Source organism: Garra rufa, chromosome 7 (assembly GCF_049309525.1).
Source record: "Garra rufa chromosome 7, GarRuf1.0, whole genome shotgun sequence".
Lineage (NCBI taxonomy): Eukaryota > Metazoa > Chordata > Actinopteri > Cypriniformes > Cyprinidae > Garra > Garra rufa.
Window position 1 is genome coordinate 9,775,930 of NC_133367.1, and position 23,062 is coordinate 9,798,991.

General features: G+C 41.7%; 1 protein-coding gene across 1 annotated transcript in view; it reads right to left on the bottom strand.

Moving 5' to 3' along the window:
* Window positions 1-23,062, bottom strand: part of LOC141338425 (NACHT, LRR and PYD domains-containing protein 3-like) — a 134,492-nt gene that overhangs the window by 11,560 nt on the left and 99,870 nt on the right. The window contains exons 12-14 of the mRNA XM_073843971.1: window positions 21,050-21,220; window positions 13,443-13,616; window positions 12,709-12,882 (exon numbers count right to left, since the gene is read on the bottom strand). Coding sequence (XP_073700072.1) covers window positions 12,709-12,882; window positions 13,443-13,616; window positions 21,050-21,220 — 519 coding nt within the window. The remainder of the gene's footprint in view (window positions 1-12,708; window positions 12,883-13,442; window positions 13,617-21,049; window positions 21,221-23,062) is intronic.

Genomic DNA, 23,062 nt, shown 5'->3' on the forward strand with positions numbered 1-23,062 from the left:
GGAGCTCAACACGCTCAAAACTGTGGAGATGATCATAGACTTTAGTCCCACTCACCATCATGAACAGCACTGTAAACACAGTGGAGTCATTCAGGTTCCTTGGCAACACCATCTCTCAGGACCTGAAGTGGGACATTCACATAGACTCCATTGTGAAAAATGCCCAGCAGAGGTTGTGCTTCCTCCGCCAGCTGAGGAAGCTCAACCTGCCACAGGAACTGCTGAAACAGTTTTACTCTGCCATTATTGAATCCGTCCTCTGCACTTCAATTACCATCTGGTTCAGCTCAGCTACCAATTCTGATCTCAGAAGACTATGTCGGATAGTCCGGACTGCTGAACGAATCATTGGTACAACCCTCCCTACCCTTCAAGATCTGTACTTATCCAGAGTACGAAAAAGGGCTGCCAAAATTACTCTGGACCCCTCACATCCAGCACACTCGCTTTTTGAACTGTTACCATCTGGTCGGCGCTACAGAGCACTGAGGACTAGAACGACCAGACACCGAAACAGTTTCTTTCCTCAGGCAATCCATCTCATGAACACTTGATCGTGGAACATACAACACTATACACTCTTTATTCATTTTTCAATTATTTATTTAATGCACATACTTACTTCCATTCAAATGTCTTCGCTATTTTTGCACATTGTCTGTCTTGTATACTTGTATATTGTTCTTTTTATAATATGTATCGTCTTGTCACTGTCATTCTGTAGCACTGTGGAGCTTCTGTCACTAAAACAAATTCCTAGTGTGTGTAAACATACCTGGCAATAAAGCTCATTCTGATTCTGATTCTTATTGAAGAGCTACAGTAGCTGTAGATGATTGTGATAAATGATACAGAAATGCAATATGATTTGTTGATTCTAACATGCTGCAGTCTAAAAGTGTCTGCTCTTTAAGAGCGTAAGGCCCCTTTTCAGTCTCTCATTGTGTGTTTGATGTGAACACAGGAGTTATGTTGATGTGAGTGTTGTGTTTGTGACATGAGCTCTGTTAATAAAAGTATCATCAGTTTCACATGTGGCGGCTTACTGTCTTACATTATCAAACGTACAACAGTAGGCATATAGTCTGTATTTCCCATAATCTGTTTGTAATCATGCCACTAGTTCTGTGGGCTGGAAACTGTTGTTTATTCTCTATTTTTTTTTTAGCATTTTTTTGTTTATTCTTTTGTCTATTGTAGCAGAAGATGCTAATTGCATGATATTTCTGCAGAACAACATGCAGACAATCATTACAAGTAGTAATGTTGTAAAATGGTAAAGGCTGAAAGATGCAATGCTACAGTAAAAACAATGTGACTTGGGTCTAGTTGTCTTTAAACAGTAAACATTAATCTGACTGTAACTGCTGTACAGTATAATGATACTAACTCTAGTTTCTCCAACTTGAATTGTGGGTTCATCAGTAGATCACTGAGGTTTTTCACTCCAGAGTCTCCTAGTTTATTTCTGCTCAGGTCCAGTTCTCTCAGGTGTGATTGGTTTGATTTCAGAGCTGAAGTCAGGATAAGACACTGTTCCTCTGTAATACTGCATCCACACAGACTGAAGACAGAAAGAGAAAAGACAATAAATCAGATCCATGATTCATTATGAATAAATGCATACCTTCACTAATTCACCAGCAAAACCATTAAAACTTCTAATTTATAACAAACCAAGACAGGAGTATTTGAGGACACTAGTTACAATCCAAGTCTGGACCCACTCTAACTATACAAATATATAAAAGAATATATATTTCCGTTATGATTAAAGATAATAAAAGATTTCGTGAAATATATAATTAGTTCAGTATAAATCTAACTGTCAGAATCATCTCCTGTCATTTGTTAGACTGTTTTTTGTTTTTACTTCCGTTTTGTTTTACAGCAAAGATGTCAAGAGCCCAGTGGTCCTAAACTAAACAGTAAACTTAAATTTGACTCTAACTGCTGTACAGTATAATGATACTAACTTTAGTTTCTCCAGCTTGAATTGTGGGTTCATCAGTAGATCACTGAGGTTTTTCACTCCAGAGTCTCCTAGTTTATTCCCGCTCAGGATCAGTTCTCTCAGGTGTGATGGGTTTGATTTCAGAGCTGAAGTCAGGATGAGACACTGTTTCTCTGTAATCCTGCATCTATACAGACTGAAGACAGAAAGAGAAAGAACAATGACTCAGATCTCTGATGATCAACTTTCTAATGTGTTTTGCATCTTCCAGCAGACTTTTGCTGACAAATAAATGGTGATATCTGTGTGCAGGTAACATGGAGAAAGACTACACATTGTTCATTTAAATATACACAAAAGTTACAAAGGTATGCAAAGGTTGAAAATCAGCAAAATTAGCCATTAAGATGTGAGTTATTTATCCAAGTTATGAAACTTCACTTGATAACATTAACTACATTAGTTAACATGAACTAATGATGAACAACTAACATTTAATAACCTTAATGTAAGTTTCAACATTTACTAAATTCAAATGTTTTCTGTTAATAAGTAAATACACTGTGAACTGACATGAACAATGATTAATTATATAAACTAACAAGAACAGATTAATAAATGCTGTCAAAATATACTTAATATCTAATGTTAACTAATGAAATTGTTACTGTCTACTATTGTCATAAATCACTTTAGTCTCACAGATCAATGTTCAAACATACTGTAGACTAAACAATTACAAGTCAACAACAAAGACAGTTTGCTTATAAAAATATCATACTTTGCACATGTATTTATTTAATGAATAAACGTATTTCCTTAAACTGAAGACATTCAAATAAGTTTTGAAAAGGCAGTTGATTTGCTTTAGCGCTGCACTGATCAGGACATTTGAGGCAGATACTGATCACTGATTCTTAAAATACTCTTGTTCAGTTTTTACAATTTACAGTATATGCTGCACCAAAATTAGACATTGTGTGAAACAAACTTTAAATTAAAAGCAGTTATGAATAGTTGTGAAAAAACACTTGGACACCAGCAATCAGTAAACATGATTACATTCAGCAGTTATATGTCTCTTCAAATAGTTGCAATGATGGCTTTTGTTCTGCACATTTAAACGATAGTATTGGTGCGGTCCAATCTATAAAGACTGTGTCTGTTCCACAAATAGTGAGGTCAAAACAAAAATTTAATGCAGGATCTAGAAAAAATCTAATCGTGATTAAACCAGAAAAATGCAAAGTAAATCAACAAAAACTATTTTTAAAGCTTGGGCTCCTAAACATTAGATCACTCGCACACAAAGCAGTTATTGTAAATAAAATGATCACAGATAATAGTTTTGATGTACTCTGCTTGACTGAAACCTGGCAAAAACCAAATTATTATATTGGTCTAAATGAGTCTACTCCACCAAACTAATGTTATAAGCATGAGCCCCGTCAGATTGGTCGTGGCGTTGGTGTTGCAACAATATATAGTGATATTTTCAATGTTACTCAGAAAACAGGGTACAGGTTTAATTCATTTGAAGTACTTCTACTTAATGTTACTCTGTCAGACATGCAAAAGAAATCTCTCCTATCTCTTGCTCTGGCTACTGTGTATAGACCTCCAGGGCCGTATACAGATTTCCTAAAAGAATTTGCAGATTTCCTTTCTGACCTATTGGTTAATTTTGATAAAGCACTAATTGTTGGAGATTTTAACATTCATGTTGATATTACAAATGATGAGTTAGGACCTGCGTTTACTGACCTAATAAACTCTTTTGGAGTCAAGCAAAATGTCACAGGGCCCAAGTGTTAATCATACACTAGATCTAATTATATCGCATGGACTTGATCTTACTGATATAGATATCGTACCTCAAAGCGATGATGTTACCGATCATTTCCTCGTATCGTGCAAGCTGCGTATTACTGATATTAACGATATAGCTCTGCACTATCGTCTGGGCAGAACTATTGTTTCTGCTACCAAAGATAGATTCACAAATAACCTGCCTGATTTATCTCAACTGCTCTGTGTATCAATAAATACACATGAACTAGACAAAATGACTAGTAACATGGGCACTATCTTCTCTAATACATTAGAAGCTGTTGCCCCATCAAGCTAAAAAAGGTTAGAGAAAAACATACTGTGCCATGGTACAATAGTAATACCCATTCTCTCAAAAAATAAATTCGTAATCTTGAGCGTAAATGGAGAAAAACTAACTTGGAAGTTTTTTAATTGCGTGGAAAAACAGTATGTCCAGCTATAGACAGGCTTTAAAAGCTGCTAGAGCTGAGTACATCCACCAACTCATAGAAGAAAAAAAGAATCCAAGGTTTTTATTTAGCACAGTGGCTAGATTAACAAATAACCAGATGCCACCTGACCTAAATACAGCTGCACAGTTTAATAGTAATGACTTTGTGAATTTCTTTACTGATAAAATAGACAACATAAGAAATACAATAACAAATATAGATACTACAGCAACTGATACTTCAGCATTAATCAGTTCAACCAAAGAAAAGCTGCAGTGCTTTACAACTATAGAACAGAAAGAATTAAATAAACTTATCACTGCATCTAAACCAACGACATGCTTATTAGATCCTGTGTCACGGTTCTCACATCTGCCGTGTTCTCATGCCACGTCTCTGTGTGTGTGTGTCATTACGTTGTGCGTCACAGCTGCCAATCAGTCCTGCACCAGGTGTCCCTCATCATCACAGGCTACATATACTCACTCCAATCTCTATCTTCCCTATTCCCTGTTGGAGTTTCTTGTTTCTTGGATTCACTGGATGTTCACCTTCACCACGGAAATCACCACACTTCATCTCACCAGCCATCAAGCCCTCGTGTCACTCAGCCGGGAAAACATCACCATCATCATTGTCATCATCGTCACGCCATTCATCATCAAATCTTTCAATAAAGTTTGTTTTTCATCTGCATTTGCTTTCTCATCATTTCTTTACGTTACAGAACTGTCAGATCATAAATGGAAGCAGCAGACACAAAGCAACTTTCGGTGGAGGAGGCACTACGCGAGTGTTTTTCCCGGCTGGGCGAGAATGAGAGAAACACCGCTACGTCAGGGGCCGCCATCAATACCCTAGTGGCACGAGTGTCCGACCTGACCCAAGCAGTCAACCAGCTCCGTAGTCCCGCTGCGCCGACCACACCGCCTGCCCCGCCCGCTCCGATCGCCCCGTCTGGACCATCTGGGGCGGAACATCAGCCGGAGCCCCGCCTTCCCCCACCAGAACTCTACGGAGGTGAGCCGAACTTCTGCCGCGCTTTCCTCACTAGATGTTCGATGCATTTTACACTCCAACCCCGCACATTCCCTAGTGAGGAGAGCAAGGTGGCGTTCGCGCTCACCCTGTTGACAGGGAGGGCGGCACTGTGGGGAACGGCGGTGTGGGAGAACCAAGATCCCTGCTGTGCCTCGTTCTCAGCACTCTCCGCCGAAATAAAACGGGTTTTTGACCGCGCTGTCTCTGGCAGAGAGGCGGCGCGGACACTGGCGGACCTCCGACAGAGGGGGAGGTCCGTTTCAGACTATAGTATCGAGTTCCGAACCCTGGCGGCTGAGTGCCAGTGGAACGAGGAGGCGCAGTGGGACATGTTCCACGATCCCGAGCCCATGCAGGGGGGTCGGGCTCGGCTTTCCCGGGAGGAGAAGGAGAGGCGGAGATCCCAAGGACTCTGCCTATATTGTGGGGCAGCTGGTCATTTCGCGTTTAACTGCCCCGTAAAAGGGCCAGCCCGGCAGTAAGTATGAGGCTACTGTCGGGTGGGATTTCCGCTAACAAGTCCTTGTTCAACACCACCTCCACGCTCCTCCCGGTTAGGCTTAGATGGCAGCAACAGGATCAGCACTGCACGGCACTTTTGGATTCGGGAGCAGAGGGTAATTTCATGGATTTTTCTTTTGCACAACGTAATCATGTTCCTTTCCAGCCCCTCACAGACTCCATTGCCGTACACGCCCTCAATGGACAGAACATGCCCACCATCACCTCCATCACGGATCCCATCACTCTCACGGTGTCTGGCAACCATCGTGAGAGCATCTCATTCTACATTCTGGACTCCCCTCACGCCCCCATCGTCCTGGGACACCCCTGGCTCATCAAACACAACCCCCGGATTGATTGGCAGCTAAAGTTGGTTACTGAATGTTGGTTAAATGTTATGAATCCTGTCTTTTGTCTGCTTGTCCATCTGTTTCTGGTTCTGTGTTGCAGGAGAAGGCGGCGGATCTGAGTGCCCAGGGAGTACCTCGACCTGAAGGAAGTGTTCAGTAAATCTCGGGCTGCTTCTCTTCCTCCTCACCGTCCCTATGACTGTGCTATAGATTTACTGCCAGGTACGTCTCCGCCTAAGGGCAAATTATATTCACTTTCAGTTCCTGAGAGAGAGGCTATGGAGAAATACATTTCTGATTCTCTAGCAGCCGGGTTCATACGACCCTCCTCTTCTCCAGCGGGGGCGGGGTTCTTTTTTGTGGGGAAGAAGGACGGTTCTCTGCGACCTTGCATTGATTACCGAGGGCTGAACAATATTACGGTAAAGAATACTTATCCTTTGCCGTTAATATCTTCAGCCTTCGAGAGGTTACAGGGAGAGTCAATCTTCACGAAATTGGATTTAAGGAACGCTTATCATTTGGTCCGCATTAGGGGGGGAGATGAGTGGAAGACTGCCTTTAACACCCCCAGGGGGCACTTTGAATACTTGGTCATGCCCTTCGGCTTGTCCAACTCCCCAGGGGTCTTCCAGGCACTCGTCAATGACGTGTTGAGAGATATGGTCGATCAGTTCATATGTCTACCTGTACGAAATATTGATTTTTTCTTCTTCTCTCCAGGAACATGTTCAACACGTCAGACGAGTGCTTCAGCGGCTGTTAGAGAATGGGCTTTTTGTCAAGGCGGAGAAATGCGATTTTCATGCACAGTCTGTTCCTTTCCTAGGGTACATCGTGTTGGCCGAGGGTATGCGCATGGATCCCGAGAAGGTTAGGGCTGTGGTGGATTGGCCAACCCCAGATTCCCGTAAGGCCCTACAGAGGTTTCTGGGTTTTGCCAATTTTTACCGGCGGTTTATTCGCAATTTCAGCCAACTAGCCGCACCTCTGACCGCCTTGACCTCTCCCCAAAACTACGTTCAGGTGGTCAGATGCAGCGGAAGCTGCATTTGCCAAACTCAAAGGCCGCTTCGTTTCGGCTCCCATCCTAGTCACCCCTGATCCATCACGTCAGTTTGTGGTGGAGGTCGACGCATCAGAGGTGGGGGTAGGTGCGGTTCTTTCCCAGCGCTCACCCACGGACGACAAGGTGCATCCCTGCGCGTTTTTTTCTCATCGCATGTCGTCAGCTGAGTCAAATTATGATATTGGTAACAGAGAGCTGTTGGCAGTCAAACTAGCATTGGAGGAATGGCGCCACTGGTTGGAAGGGTCGGGGGTACCTTTTATTGTATGGACCGATCATAAGAATCTAGAAATACATCAGAACTGCTAAAAGAATAAACTCTAGGCAGGCTCGGTGGGCACTTTTTTTCGGACGTTTTGACTTTACTCTTTCGTACCACCCGGGTTCAAAAAACATCAAACCCGATTCTTTATCTCGTATTTTTGACCGATCCGATCGCCCGTCCACTCCCGAGGGTATTTTTCCCGAGACACTTATTGTCTCTACTCTCAGTTGGGAGGTCGAGTCGAAGGTTAAGACAGCCTTACATGGGGTAACGCCTCCGGTCGGTTGCCCACCGAACCGTTTGTTTGTGCCAGAGCTGTTAAGGTCCGAAGTTATCCAGTGGGGACCTTGTTCCAATGTGGCATGTCATCCAGGGGTTAATCGCACCATACATTTGGTCAAGCAACGATTTTGGTGGCCACTCATGGCTCGAGACGTTCGCAGTTTTGTTTTGGCTTGCTCAGTTTGTGCCACTGGTAAGACATCTAACAGACCCCCAGATGGGCTCCTACAACAGCTGCCAATCCCTTCGAGACCCTGGTCCCACATTGCGCTAGATTTTGTCACCGCCCTCCCACCCTCCCAGGGTAAAACGGTAGTTTTGACCGTGGTGGACCGGTTCTCGAAGGCGGTTCATTTCATCCCCTTGCCCAAATTACCCTCAGCCAAGGAGACAGCGGTAGCGGTCATTGACCACGTCTTTCGGTTACATGGCCTCCCGATAGACGTGGTCTCCGACAGGGGACCCCAATTTGTGTCCAGATTTTGGTGAGAATTTTGTAAACTTCTGGGGGCCACTGTTAGTCTCTCTTCGGGGTTCCATCTTCAAAGCAATGGGCAAACTGAGAGAGCCAACCAAGATTTGGAGAGAACGTTAAGATGTATGGTCGCTAGAAATCCTTCCTCCTGGAGCCAGCAGCTTTCTATGGTGGAGTACGCCCACAATTCATTACCAGTATCATCCACGGGCCTATCCCCATTTGAATGTAGTATAGGTTACCAGCCACCAATTTTTCCCAGTCTGGAATCCGAAGTCGCTGTTCCCTCTGCTCACGCCTTCGTCCAGAGGTGTCATCGCACCTGGTCTAGAGCCCGTGAGACTCTAGTCCAGGTGGGAGCGCGCACCAAGGCCAAAGCCGATCGCCACCGGTCTAGGCCTCCCGTATACGTCGTCGGTTCTAAAGTGTGGCTTTCTACTAAAAACATTCCTCTCCGATCCGTATCGAATAAACTTGCTCCTAAATTTATTGGCCCGTTTTCTGTCACCAAGATCATTAGTCCGGTGGCAGTCCGCCTTAAACTCCCTCCAGTGTACAGGAGGATTCATCCCGTGTTTCATGTTTCCAAGATCAAACCTGTGTTTTTTGCACGCATTAATCCGCCAGCCCCGGTTCCCCCACCGCCGCGACTCGTAGACAGGGAACCCACTTATTCGGTCAATCGTATTCTGGACTCAAGACGGAGGGGACGCGGATTCCAGGACTTGGTGGACTGGAAAGTTATGGTCCGGAGGAGAGAAGTTGGGTTCCTGCTAGAGACATATTGGATCACTCTCTAATTGATGACTTTAATCAACAGGTACTGGAGGCTGGGAACGTCAGGGGACGTTCCTAGGAGAGGGGGTACTGTCACGGTTCTCACATCTGCCGTGTTCTCATGCCACGTCTCTGTGTGTGTCATTACGTTGTGCGTCACGCTCATTCAGCGCAGCTGCCAATCAGTCCTGCACCAGGTGTCCCTCATCATCACAGGCTACATATACTCACTCCAATCTCTTCTTCCCTATCTGACAGTTCGTTGTGTTGGATGTTCGTGGAGTTGTCGTCTTATGGAGTTCGTGTTCATGTGGATTTATCTTGTTGGAGTTTCTTGTTTCTTGGATTCACTGGATGTTCACCTTCACCACGGAAATCACCACATTTCATCTCACCAGCCATCAAGCCCTCGTGTCACTCAGCCGGGAAAACATCACCATCACCATTGTCATCATCGTCACGCCATTCATCATCAAATCTTTCAATAAAGTTTGTGTTGGCATCTGCATTTGCTTTCTCATCATTTCTTTACGTTACATCCTGTGCCCACTAAATTACTAAAAGAGTTATTGCCTGTAGCAGAAGAACCACTTCTCAATATTGTTAACTCATCGTTACCTTTAGGTCATGTCCCAAAGCCATTCAAACTGGCCGTTATTAAACCTCTTATTAAGAAACCACAGCTAGACCCTAGTGAACTGGCAAATTACAGACCCATTTCTAATCTTCCATTTATGTCTAAAATTTTAGAAAAAATTGTGTCTGCTCAATTGTGCTCCTTCTTGCAAAAAAATGATTTCTTTTAAGAATTTGACCATAGCCCCACCATAGCACAGAAACTGCACTTGTAAAAATCATAAATGACTTGCTTCTTGCGTCAGATCAAGGCTGCGTCTCATTGTTAGTTTTACTTGATCTTAGTGCTGCGTTCGACACTATAGATCATGACATACTCATAGATCGATTACAAAACCATACAGGTATTCAAGGGCAGGCTTTAAGATGGTTAAGATCATACCTGTCCGATCGCTACCACTTTGTTTATTTAAACGGGGAGTCATTGCAGTTATCACCAGTAAAGTATGGAGTGCCACAAGGATCTGTCCTAGGTCCTCTGCTATTTTCAATTTACATGTTACCCCTTGGTAATATTATTAGGAAATATGGGATTAGTTTTAATCACATCATTTTTGCTTGTTTGGAACAGCAGCTATGCTAATTATTTCTCTATTTTGTTTCTCTGTTTCTGCTACGGGATTTCCATCCCGTGGTAACTAGGAATTACACAAGATTAAGTCTGGATTCAGATAACCCGAGAAGAGATGATGCCAACCCCTCAGAGGACCTCAGATGATGCCAGCCCTGAAACAACATAGCGCACTACACAATTTCGCTACAAGTTTGATTGCAACACATAATCATTACTATTTGTACATCGACTTGACATACAGTAGTCACCACTAGTAAGCTACTAAATATATTGTAGTAACCTACATTTTTTGTACAGCTGCTTTGCAACGATTTGTATTGTGAAAAGCGCTATACAAATAAAAACTTGAATTGAATTAGTTTCCATTGTTATGCTGATGATACTCAACTATATATGTCAAGAAGACCAGATGAAACTTCTAACTTAGCAAAGCTAAAAGAGTGTGTTAAAAATGTAAAAGACTGGATGACCAATAATTTTCTACTATTAAATTCAGATAAGACTGAGATATTACTTATTGGACCTAAATCATTAAGGTTTAAAAAAAAAAACAGTACACAGAATCTCTTAAATTGCAATTTGCAACTAGACGGATGTACTGTTATTTCCTCTACACTCAAAAATCTGGGTGTTTTATTAGACAGCAACCTGTCTTTTGAAAATCATTTTTCTCATGTTACAAAAACAGCATTCTTCAATTTTAGAAACATTGCCAAGCTACAGAACTTGTTAGCTGTTTCTGATGCAGAAAAGTGTTTTCATGCATTCATGACGTCTAGATTGGAGTATTGTAATGCACTACTAGGTGGCTGTCCTGCATCTTCAATAAACAAGCTACAGGTAGTCCAAAATGCAGCTGCTAGAGTCATTACCAGGTCAAGAAAATATGATCATATTACCCCAGTTTTACAGTCTCTGCACTGGCTACCTATTAGGTTCCGTATCACTTACAAAATATTACTTCTTACCTATAAGGCCCTTAATGGTTTAGCTCCTGCATACCTAACTAGTCTCCTACCACGCTGCAATCGATCACGCTCCCTAAGGTCGCAAAACTCTGGACTTTTGGTAGTACCTAAGATAGAAAAGTCCACTAAAGGAGGGAGAGCCTTTTCACATTCGGGGTTCAGACACACTCTCTATGTTTAAATATAGATTAAAGGCTTATCGCTTTAGCCAAGCATTCACATAATAAATCTCATAACCTTGTACTTCAGTTACATCTGATCAAATGCACATCAACATTCTTCACCTTGGGCTAAACACATAATTTCTGTAACGGGATTGACATCCCGTGGTCACTAGGAATTACACAAGATTCAGTCTTGATTCAGATAACCCGAGAAGAGATGATGCCAACCCCTCAGAGGACCTCAGATGATGCCAGCCCTGAAACAACATACAGCACTACACAATTTTGCTACAAGTTTGATTACAACACATAATTATTTTTATTAATAGTGTTCATCATCTGTCTGATTACACCATTACTGATTTTAACATATATCTATACCATATGTACATCAACTTGACATACAGTATTCACCACTAGTAAGCTACTAAATATATTGTAGTAACCTAAATTTTCTGAACAGCTGCTTTGCAACAATTTGTATCGTGAAAAGCGCTATACAAATAAACTTGAATTGAATTGAACATTCTGTCAGAATCACCAGTAAATTACGTAATTTTGTTTAGATTTCTATTCCTTTTTTGCGTCATGATCTCCAATTTATAAAAGAAAATTGTTTTCAATCATTGAGGATTTCTTTAAAAAAGTTTAAAAATCTCATCTTGTCTCGTGACATAAGTGTCTCTTCACACCCCTATAAAATACTGTACACATCAAAAATTTGCACTGCTTTTGTTTTGACAAACACATTATTGCTCATGTGAAGAATGACGCTTTACATCCATATTGAACATGAGTGAAGGACAAAGACTAGTTTACATCAGAAATAATAGTTTAGCACACAAATACATTGTGAAGATTTTGTGAAGAGTTTTTGGGTTCGTGTCAAATCAGAGAAGTAGACTACATGAGCCCAACAACAGTATCTGTTTCTATTTCTCTTTCAATTCATTAATTTTGGCTCGATGCTTATAAACTACTTATATTTTTCATTCTTGTTATGTTCTGAAGGGCGTTAAATTAAAAGGATTTGTTGTGGAGTAAGGGGGACTAAAATAGCCCATAGCTATGTTTATAGTGTTTATAATGTTTGCAAACATTTCACTTCATTTACCGCTATATAAATATTTCTAAATGCAGTAGTAAAATGTGATTTGTTTGTGACTTATCTGTTTTTATTCTCTCTCTCTCTCTCTCTGTCTTTGAAAAACTCAATTTTGTATATTTTAACTATGCTGCAGAAGCTTCAAAAATTACTTGTAAAAAAAGTACAATTATAATGTGAAGTCAAGCTCATCATGAGATATTGAGTATAAAGTGTTTTGGTTTAAACAGTTGAAGTTATTTTTTTATCAATTTGATTCTTGTATGTGAATGTTACTGACCTCAATCTCTCCAGTTTACAGTGTGAATCCTTCAGTACGTCACATAAGTCATTCACTCCTGTGTTTGTTATTTGATTCTCACTCAGGTCCAGTTCTCTCAGGTGTGATGGGTTTGATTTCAGAGCTGAAGTCAGGATGAGACACTGTTCCTCTGAAATACTGCATAAAGACAGACTGAAGACAGAAAGAGACAAAACAATGACTCAGATCTATGATGCATCATGAGCAAATGCTATACAGCCACAAATAAACCAGAAAAATCATGAAATCTTAATGATATGAAACAAACCAAGACAGGAGTATTTGAGGCCACTAGTTACAATCCAAGTCTGGACCCACCCTCAGTCAACAAATAAGTGAATCAATACATAGAATCAATATAGAAACAACAGTAAAATTAACTATATTAAATTGGCTATTTTCACGTTTTTAATGGAAGAAAATCCTTAAATCAATTAAATCAAACAATTTAAGCTATTTTAGAGTGTAGTTTACAATTTCTAATTAAACAAATATACTAAATAATACACATTTCCTTTAAAAGACTTAGCGAAATATATCATTAGTCCAGTATAAATATAACTGTCAGAATTATCTACTGTCATTTGTTAGACTACTCTTTTGTTTTTACTTCTGTTTTGTTTCATAGCAAAGATGTCAAGAGCCCAGTGGTCCTAAAGTAAACGGTAAACTTTAATCTGACTGTAACTGCTGTACAGTATAATGATACTAACTCTAGTTTCTCTAGCTTTAATTGTTGGTTCATCAGTAGATCACTGAGGTTTTTCACTCCAGAGTCTCCTAGTTTATTCCCGCTCAGGTCCAGTTCGCTCAGGTGTGATGGGTTTGATTTCAGAGCTGAAGTCAGGATGAGACACTGTTTCTCTGTAATACTGCATCCACAGAGACTGAGAACAGAAAAATAAAAGACAATGACTCAGATCTATGATGATCAACTTATTAATTTGTTTTGCATCTTCCAGGAAACTTTTGCTGACAAATAAATGGTGATATCTGTATGCAGGTGTAGGGCCCCCTAAAACATGCTTGGGTTTTAATAATACAGAATATTAAAATGTATATGCATCAGCATTATTTGATTTGTTCAGATTTTTGTTTTATATCCACTGACATAATGTATTTAATGCAAGTGTATTATTGTGGGCCAATGACTGTTGAGCATCTTTAAGGTTGTATGATGCCGTGAGTTACACAAGGAAAAAGGGGGAGGAGCAATTGCACATGGCAAGCAGAGGCTGCATGTTAACTGTGCTCGTAAAATTCTGTGTCGCATTTTTGGAGACCGAATATATATTCTTTGCAATATAAGGCCCAAAGTGTAAAGGAACAACCCGCATTTGTTTTGGTTTGTTTGCTTAAAGCAGAGGTCTCAAACTCAATTCCTGGAGGGCCGCAGCTCTGCAGAGTTTAGCTCCAACCAACTTCAACTCACACCTGCTTGGAAGTTTCTAGTAATCCTGAAGACCTGATTAGCTGGATCAGGTGTATTTGATTAGGGTTGGAGCTAAACTGTGCAGAGCTGTGGCCCTCCAGGAATTGAGTTTGAGACCAGTGGCTTAAAGTATTTTTCTTTTCCCTGTTGTTTTAATTCGCGATCGCTTTGAGTCACCCTGTGTGTGCTGACGGCTAGAGACGTTCATATTCGTGAAAAGTGACTTCATTGATAAAGTTCATCATGGACTGGTGTTGCGGAGTTTGTTCAGGGCTGAACGCGTCTGGTTTCATTGTGGGAGTTTGATGAGCGGATCGGGAACGTGTGCCAAAAAGTGATCAAAACTGAAAGCAGTGAGTTTGTGCGTAAGTGATCTTCAACATTGCCTCTTTGTCGTTGGATGGACGTAAGTGAATTCATATTCATATTCTGATTAATCAACCTTAAATGTGCACCAATGAACTGGGCCTCAACGTTAAAGTATGTGTAATCAGTCATTCCTTTTCTTCTTTAAAACTCATAATCCGGTATTTCTTTGTTGAATGAATTAACTATAAAAAAAAAGCAAAGTTACAAATTCCTGGGAAAATATAAATAGGAACTGTTTCATATAATTTAGTTTTATGGTGAGTGATATATTTTTACAGGAAAAAAGTAATTTACAACAGTTTTACATTTAAAAATAAACACACTGACCAAATTCACCATTCGACAGTCTGGAATCTAGGTTTCTTGTTTGAGACATTTAAATTAACCCCTATGGTTAAGAAAAGGGTTACACAGGTAACATGGAGAAAGACCACACATTGTTCATTGAAATATACTACAAACTACACAAAAGTTACAAAGGTATGCAAAGGTTGAAATCAGTACAATTACCCATTAAGATGTGACTTATTTATCCAAGTTATAGAACTTCACTTGATAACATTAAGTACATTAGTTAACATGAATTTGTTACAGATGCTGATGGAACACTGGAGGTAAGTGAAGTATGAACAACGTTTATTGACAAACAACTGAGCTTGATGAGAATGGCAGTGGAACATAGAACAGGTAAGTAATGCAGAGAAGTTCAAGTTATCACTTGCGATGACTGATAGTATTCTTAGCTTGGTAGGAATGTTTGGAGATCTGACCAGAACTGGCAGAACACACACCGCGTTGATCCAATGGATTTCCCTGGAGGAGACAGGACTGACTGGAAGACAACACACAGAGGTAAGTATAATGCAGGTAAGCTAACTCAGAGGAGAGCATAGACAGTCCGCTTCGTACAAATGAGCACGGACAATGAGCGTGTTGCGGTGTGTGTTCTTATATGGTGACTGATTGGCAGATGATGAGGTGCAGGTGAGGCTTGTTAGAATTTGGGTGACTGAGATCGCTGGGTGAGAGAGGTGACAGAACCTGGCCGTTCTGTGACATTACCCCCCTGGCCCGCTCCTGAAGGCCTAAAATGTGGATGCCGTGATGGTCTGCCTCTTCCTCGAGGTGCAGGATAATCTGGATGAGCAGAATGAAATTCATCAGTTAGAGTGGGATCTAGGATATCATCTCTGGGTACCCATGAGCGTTCTTCTGGACCATAGCCTTCCCAATCCACCAGATACTCAAGGCGACCACCACAAAGTCGGGACTGCAGGATCTCCTTGACCTTGTACACAGAACCTTCTTCGAGCAGTAAAGGTGGAGGGGGGTCTTCTTCCTGGCCAGGTTCTGTGGAGGGAAGCAGAGGGTCATGGTGAGGTTTGAGTAATTAGACGTGGGAAGTGGGGTGTATTCTGTTATTGTGGAGGAAGCTGAAGTCTGTAAGTGACCGGGTTAACCTGTTCCAATATAATAAAGGGACCAACAATTCTGGGACTTAACTTCTTGGAGGGCAGGTGCAGACGAATATCCCTGGTCGATAGCCAGACCTTCTGGCCAGGGATGAAAGTAGGCCACCATCTTGGATCTGCGCACTGCCCTCTGAAGTTGATGGTGTGCAGCGTCCCAGACCCTCTCGCTCTCCCGGAACCAGTGACCCACTGCAGGGACTTCGGAAGGTTCTCCGACCATGGTAATAGCGGCGGACACACCGGAACGGGGTAAGTCCAGTCGAAGGTTGTTGCAGCGAATTCTGGGCATACTCGGCCTAATCGAGGAACTGGTTCCAGGAGTCCTGGTGGCCATGAGAAAATGTGCGGAGAAACTGCCCCACATCTTGGATTTTCCTCTCTGTCTGTCCATTGGTCTGCGGATGGTATCCAGACGAGAGGCTTACAGTCACACCCAGGAGATTAAAGAAGGCCCTCCACACCCTGGATATGAATTGTGGACCGCGATCTGAGACGATGTCTTCTGGGATTCCAAAGTACCGGAACACATGATTAAAGAGAAGTTCAGCCATCTCCATGGCTGTAGGTAATCGCTTCAGAGAGAGCAAATGACAGAATTTAGAGAAGCGGTCCACAATTACAAAGATGCAAGTGTTACCTCCAGAAGCTGGTAGATCCGTCTTGAAGTCAATCCCTAGATGTGACCAGGGGCGGTTTGGGATGGGCAAGGAATGGAGCTTCCCAGCGGAGAGGTGTCGTAGACTCTTTAACATGGCACAATCCTTGCATCCTTGCACATACCTTCTCACATCTCTTGGCATCTCAAGCCACCAGAAGCGTTTGTTGAGCAGCGAGAGGGTATTGTTGGCCCCTGGGTGACCAGTGCCTAAGGATGTGTGCGTGGAGTGAATGAGGTCCAGACGTTGAGATGAGAGAACAAATTGAAGTCCTAGTGGGCAGCCCGGTGGATTTCTGGGAGCAGGGTGGGTGACGGCTGGAGGTGCTGTCCATTCTATGGGATTGAGTATCAGTTGGGATGGCAGAATGGCTTAGGTCTCTTCAGGAACTTCATCAGAGGCATTGAGACGTGAAAGAGCATCAGCTCTGAGATTCTTAGATCCAGGTTTGTAGGAGATCGAGAAATAAAAGCGAGTGAAGAACAGTGCCCAGCGTGCCTGGTGGGGATTGAGCCTCTTGGCATCATGGAGATATTGCAGATTTTTGTGGTCTGTTAGCACCTGGAATAGATGGGCAGCACCTTCCAGCCAGTGTCGCCATTCTTCGAGTAAGTAGTTCTCTGTTGCCGATGTTGTAATTTCTGTCCGCCTGGCTGAGCTTCCGAAATTAGTAAGCGGCTCCGACCCCGGAGGTGGATGTGTCAACCTCGACCGTAAATGGCAGATCAGGATTTGGATGGACCAGAAGAGGAGCGTTGGTGAAGGAGTTTTTCAGTGAATGGAAGGCTTCGGGGGCTGTGGGGTTCCATGACAGTGACTTGGGATGACTCTTGAGAAGACTGGTGAGAGGGCTGGTGATGATACTGAAATTCTTGATGAATCTTCTATAGAAGTTTGCGAAACCTAGGAATCTTTGGAGTTCTTTGACTGTGGTGGGTTGTGGCCAGAATGTGATGGCGGTCAACTTCCCCTCGTCCATGCGTACCCCTTCCTGAGCTTTGACATAACCGAGGAATTGAACTGAAGGTTGGTGAAAAGAGCATTTTTCTGCTTTCAGTAACAGATGGAATCTTCTCAGCTGTTGGAGGACCTGCGCAACGTGGAGGCGGTGTTCGGCCTTGCTCCGAGAGTACATCAGAATATCGTCGATGTATACGATGACTGACTTGTGGAGATACTCCTGGAGCACCTTGTGCATGAAATTCTGGAAGACGGAGGGGGCGTTGACCAGCCCATAGGGCATAACCAAATACTCGTAGTGGCCAGTAGGGGTCACGAAAGCAGTCTTCTATTCTTCCCGCTTACGAATTCGAATGAGGTTGTACGCGCTGTGACTATCCTGGCATCACAGAGGTGTTCCAAGGCAGCAGGGACGAGAGGAAGGGGATACCTGAACATAACGGTGATGTTGTTTAGTTTCCGGTAGTCTATACCGAGACCTCCGTCCCATGGCCGATGTGGTGTTAGACGAGAGGCTCTCTTGAGGCAGAAGACATCATGGTATTGAGAGTAACATGACGGGATCTTGACAGACTGGTTCTCTATGGGGCTCTCTATGGATGTAGAATGAAGATAAAGCTGTTTAAGAGCAGGTTTAAGGAGATCTGGGAAACAATCTTCACCCCATCTTAGAATCTCTCCTGAGCCCTAAGAGAGGATGGGATTGTGTCTTACCAACCACGGGCGCCCTAGAATGATGTCCACAGTAGATCCCTCCAAAAACAGCAATTGAATATCCTCTTAGTGTAACTGTCCTACTTGAAGACGTAGATGATCGCATTTCTTCCTCAGCAGTTTGCGATTTAATAGTTCTCCGGTGATAGAATGGATCTGATAGACCGTCGAAGTGGCCGTGGTGTGGAGGTTGAGCTGGCAGCAGAGGTCTCCTGAGATGAAGTTCCCCGCTGACCCGGAGTCGAGGAGGGCGGTAACTAAAATAGACAACTCAGAGGTGGTTAACTGAACATTGGTGGTCAGTGGGTGCATCTTCTCGTATCCGATTGGATGACACTCACCAATGTACGTGATGGACGGAGAGGGCAGCTGGATCTCAGGTGTCCACCAGCCCCGCAGTATAGACATAGACTCCGGGTCAGCCTTCTCTGCCGCTCAGCAATAGTCAGTTTACCGGAATCAAGGATCATAGGTTCGTGGGCTGGTTCTGGAGGGACAGGTTTCTTTGGCAGACGGAGGGGCGAACTTGAGTTTCGTCAAGATGACATGATTGCATTCTTTCGGAACATCGAATGGAGTGTTGGATGAATTTTTTAAGACCTTGGGTTTCATCATGTGCTGCTAACTGCAATTTTAGTTTGGGCTCTAAGCCTTGCCAGTATGTTGTGAGCAGAGAGCGCTCGTTCCATCCATCCGTGGCAGTGTCAGAAATTTAAGGGAGTACTCTTAGATCGACATCGTACCTTGTTTGAGGTGATACAATTGTTCTCCAGCAGATACATGATCATCCATACGACTTGAGTTGATGTTGTGGTCGGACCGGCTTGAGCCCAAATAGTTTCACCTGTGAGTAGGGAGATAATATATGCAATTTTAGAGGTATCAGTCGGATACAGATAAGGTTGCATAGAAAATACCAGTGAGCATTGTAAGATGAATCCGTTGCACTCCTCCACCTTGCCAGAGTAGGGCGCTGGTCGAGCCATGGGACTGGGGAGAACAATCGGAGAAGTAGTACTCGGTGCAGGTGGAGGATTGCTGGGTAACGTTGGCGGTTGCTCGTTGAAGGATTCTCCGTAGTGAGACGATTTATTCTTGAAATGGATCCGGCGTGCTCATGCTGTTTGAGTTATTGGTAGGTCCGAGCTTCTGTTACAGATGCAGATGGAACACTGGAGTTAAGTGAAGTATGAACCAACTGAGCTTGATGAGTAAGGCAGTGGAACATAGAACAGGTAAGTGATGCAGACAGATTTGAAGTTCGGTATGGCACTTGCGATGACTGATGGTATTCTTAGCTTTGTAGGAATGTTTGGAGATTGTGACCAGAACTGGCAGAACACACACCACGTGGATCCAATGGATTTCCCTGGAGGATACAGGACTGACTGGAAGACAACACACAGAGGTAAGTATAATGCAGGTAAGTATAACTATGAACTCAGAGGAGAGCACAGACAGTCCGCTTCGTACAAACAAGCTCGGACAATGAGCGTGTTGCGGTGTGTGTTCTTATATGGTGACTGATTGGCAGATGATGAGGTGCAGGTGAGGCTTGTTAGAATTTGGGTGACTGAGATCGCTGGGTGAGAGAGGTGACAGAACCTGGCCGCTCTGTGACAGAACTAATGATGAACAACTAGCATTTAATAACCTTAATGTAAGTTTCAACATTTACTAATATATTTTTAAATTCAAGTTTTCTGTTAGTAAGTAAATACACTGTGAACTGACATGAACAATAAATCATTTTATAAACTAACACGAACAGAATAATAGTTGTAACAGTAATAGATGCTATTGTCATAAATCACTTTAGTCTCACAGATCAATGTTCAAACACACTGTAGACTAAACAATTACAAGTCAACAACAAAGACAGTTTGCTTATAAAAATATTATACTTTGCACGTGTTTATTTAATAAATAAACATATTTACTTAATTTGAAGACATTTAAATAAATTTTGAAAAGGCAGTTCATTTGCTTTAGTGCTGTATTGATAAGGAAATTTGAGGCAGATACTGATCACTGATTCTTAAAAAGCTTCTCTTCAGTTTTTACAATTTACAGTATATGCTGCACCAAAATGAGACATTTTACATTTTGTGAAACACAAACTTTAAATTAAAAGCAGTTATGAATAGTTGTGAAAAAACACTTGCATACCAGCAATCAGTAAACATGATTACATTTAGCAGTCATGTGTTTACACAGAATTAAACTGAAAGAATATTTTTTCTTTTTTAAATCAATGTAGAATTAATATCTCCGTGTGTGGAACTAATAATCAATCTTTTACAATCTAACATACATCCAAACATTTTTTGAAAAAACATTATTTGGTGGGGAACAAATAAAAGTGCAGCACTAAATCTGGTAAAATGTTACACATTGCTATATTCATTGTGGTTATAAAAGACATTTAAGGAAAACAATATATTTCTACATAAATATATACTATAAAACTAAAATACTTTTTTAAAGAGGCATCAACATATGATAGATAGACAGTGCAGCACTAAACGATCACAGTATTTGCATCCGGTGCGCAAAATGATGTCCCTAATTTAAAACTTTATGCCTTTTTAAAACTTTTATGGCTTTTAGTGATGCTGAGGAAAAACTGTTCTGACAGAAATGTGGAAATATTATCAACTACAATAACAGTACTATTAAAAGTAATGTAAGATTTGAAATTAAGCAGCAATACTCACATCAGTGTGTTGAGTTGACAGTGTTTATCCTGCAGTAGAGCAGCGATCTGATTTACTCGTGTGTCTCCTAGTTCATGTTCACTCAGATTCAGCTCTCTCAGGAGTAACGGGTTTTTACCCACAATTCCAGTCACATACTGACAGCCTTCATCTGCAGCAGGACCCAAAAACCTGCAAAAGAGAAGATGAAGCAAGCAAGATTAATTTAGTTCTGATTTAAAGGTTCATTGCATTACAATAAAAATCTTTATTATTCTAAAATGATCTAGTAATTGCAAAACTTTTTTTTAACATTTAAATATATAAATATTCGAAAAACAAAGTCTATAGAAACAGACAGAAATGTCCCACAGAGCAGAAGAGTGAGAAACATCAGCACAGAGAAAACTGGCTTGTGAAACTGAATGTTTTTGCATCAAGGGTCTGTGAGTAACGCATTTTTAATTCTCTGTATGTATGTGCTGTACATGTGGCAGAATTGACAATAAAGCAGACTTTGACTGTGATCATGAGTTCAACAAAACCCACAGCATCTGATATGATTATTCTGATGCAACAAATTGTCCAGATTATTGTAAAGCTAAAAAAAAAATACACATTTATTTATTTAACATTATTTCATTGTGTCTCACCTCAGTGTCTTGAGTTGAAAGTTTGGATCCTGTAGTAAATCACTGAGCTCCTTCACTCCTGATTGTCCAGGATCGTTTCCTGTGAGATCCAGCTCTATCAGGTGTGAAGGGTTTGATCTCAGAGCTGAAGCCAGAGCTTTATAACCTTCTTCAGTGATACCGCAGTTTGAAAGTCTAGAACCAGAATGAAAATGTCACATTCCGATGATTAATCAGTTATTCTAGAAATGACCTAAACATTAATAATTTTTAATAATTTTTTTCGCATCACACTCAGTGTGAAATGGCCTTAAATTCAGAAGAACTGTGGCAACATCTCCAAGACGTAATTGCTTACTTTTATTAGATTATGGATTTGGGTATATATTCAGACATTCTCAAATATTACTTTGTCAAGCTTTAAATATTTTTTTTTTTTTTTTTTTTTTATGGAGACCAAATATCGCCACAAGGATAGCAATACCAGTAAATTCAATCTATCTTCAATCTATCACTTAAACCAGCGGTTCTCAATTCCAGTCCTCACGTACCCCCGCTCTGCACATCTCGTATGTTTCTCTTGTTGCTTCAGATGTTTGTTCTATTTGAATGTAAGTGCCCTGAGAAGTGGACATCACAGAATATTCTGCCATGATTCCAGTTCAAAGCGAACATATACAGGTCCTTCTCAAAAAATGTGCATATTGTGATAAAGTTCATTATTTTCTGTAATGTACTGATAAACATTAGACTTTCATATATTTTAGATTCATTACAACACAACTGAAGTAGTTTAAGCCTTTTATTGTTTTAATACTGATGATTTTGGCATACAGCTCATGAAAACCCAAAATTCCTATCTCAAAAAATTAGCATATCATGAAAAGGTTCTCTAAACGAGCTATTAACCTAATCATCTGAATCAACTAATTAACTCTAAACACCTGCAAAAGATTCCTGAGGCTTTTAAAAACTCCCAGCCTGGTTCATTACTCAAAACCGCAATCATGGGTAAGACTGCCGACCTGACTGCTGTCCAGAAGGCCATCATTGACACCCTCAAGCAAGAGGGTAAGACACAGAAAGAAATTTCTGAACGAATAGGCTGTTCCCAGAGTGCTGTATCAAGGCACCTCAGTGGGAAGTCTGTGGGAAGGAAAAAGTGTGGCAGAAAACACTGCACAAGGAGAAGAGGTGACCGGACCCTGAGGAAGATTGTGGAGAAGGACCGATTCCAGACCTTGGGGGACCTGCGGAAGCAGTGGACTGAGTCTGGAGTAGAAACATCCCCAGATCAAGCCACTTTAAACCAGAAACAGCGGCAGAAGCACCTGACCTGGGCTACAGAGAAGCAGCACTGGACTGTTGCTCAGTGGTCCAAAGTACTTTTTTCGGATGAAAG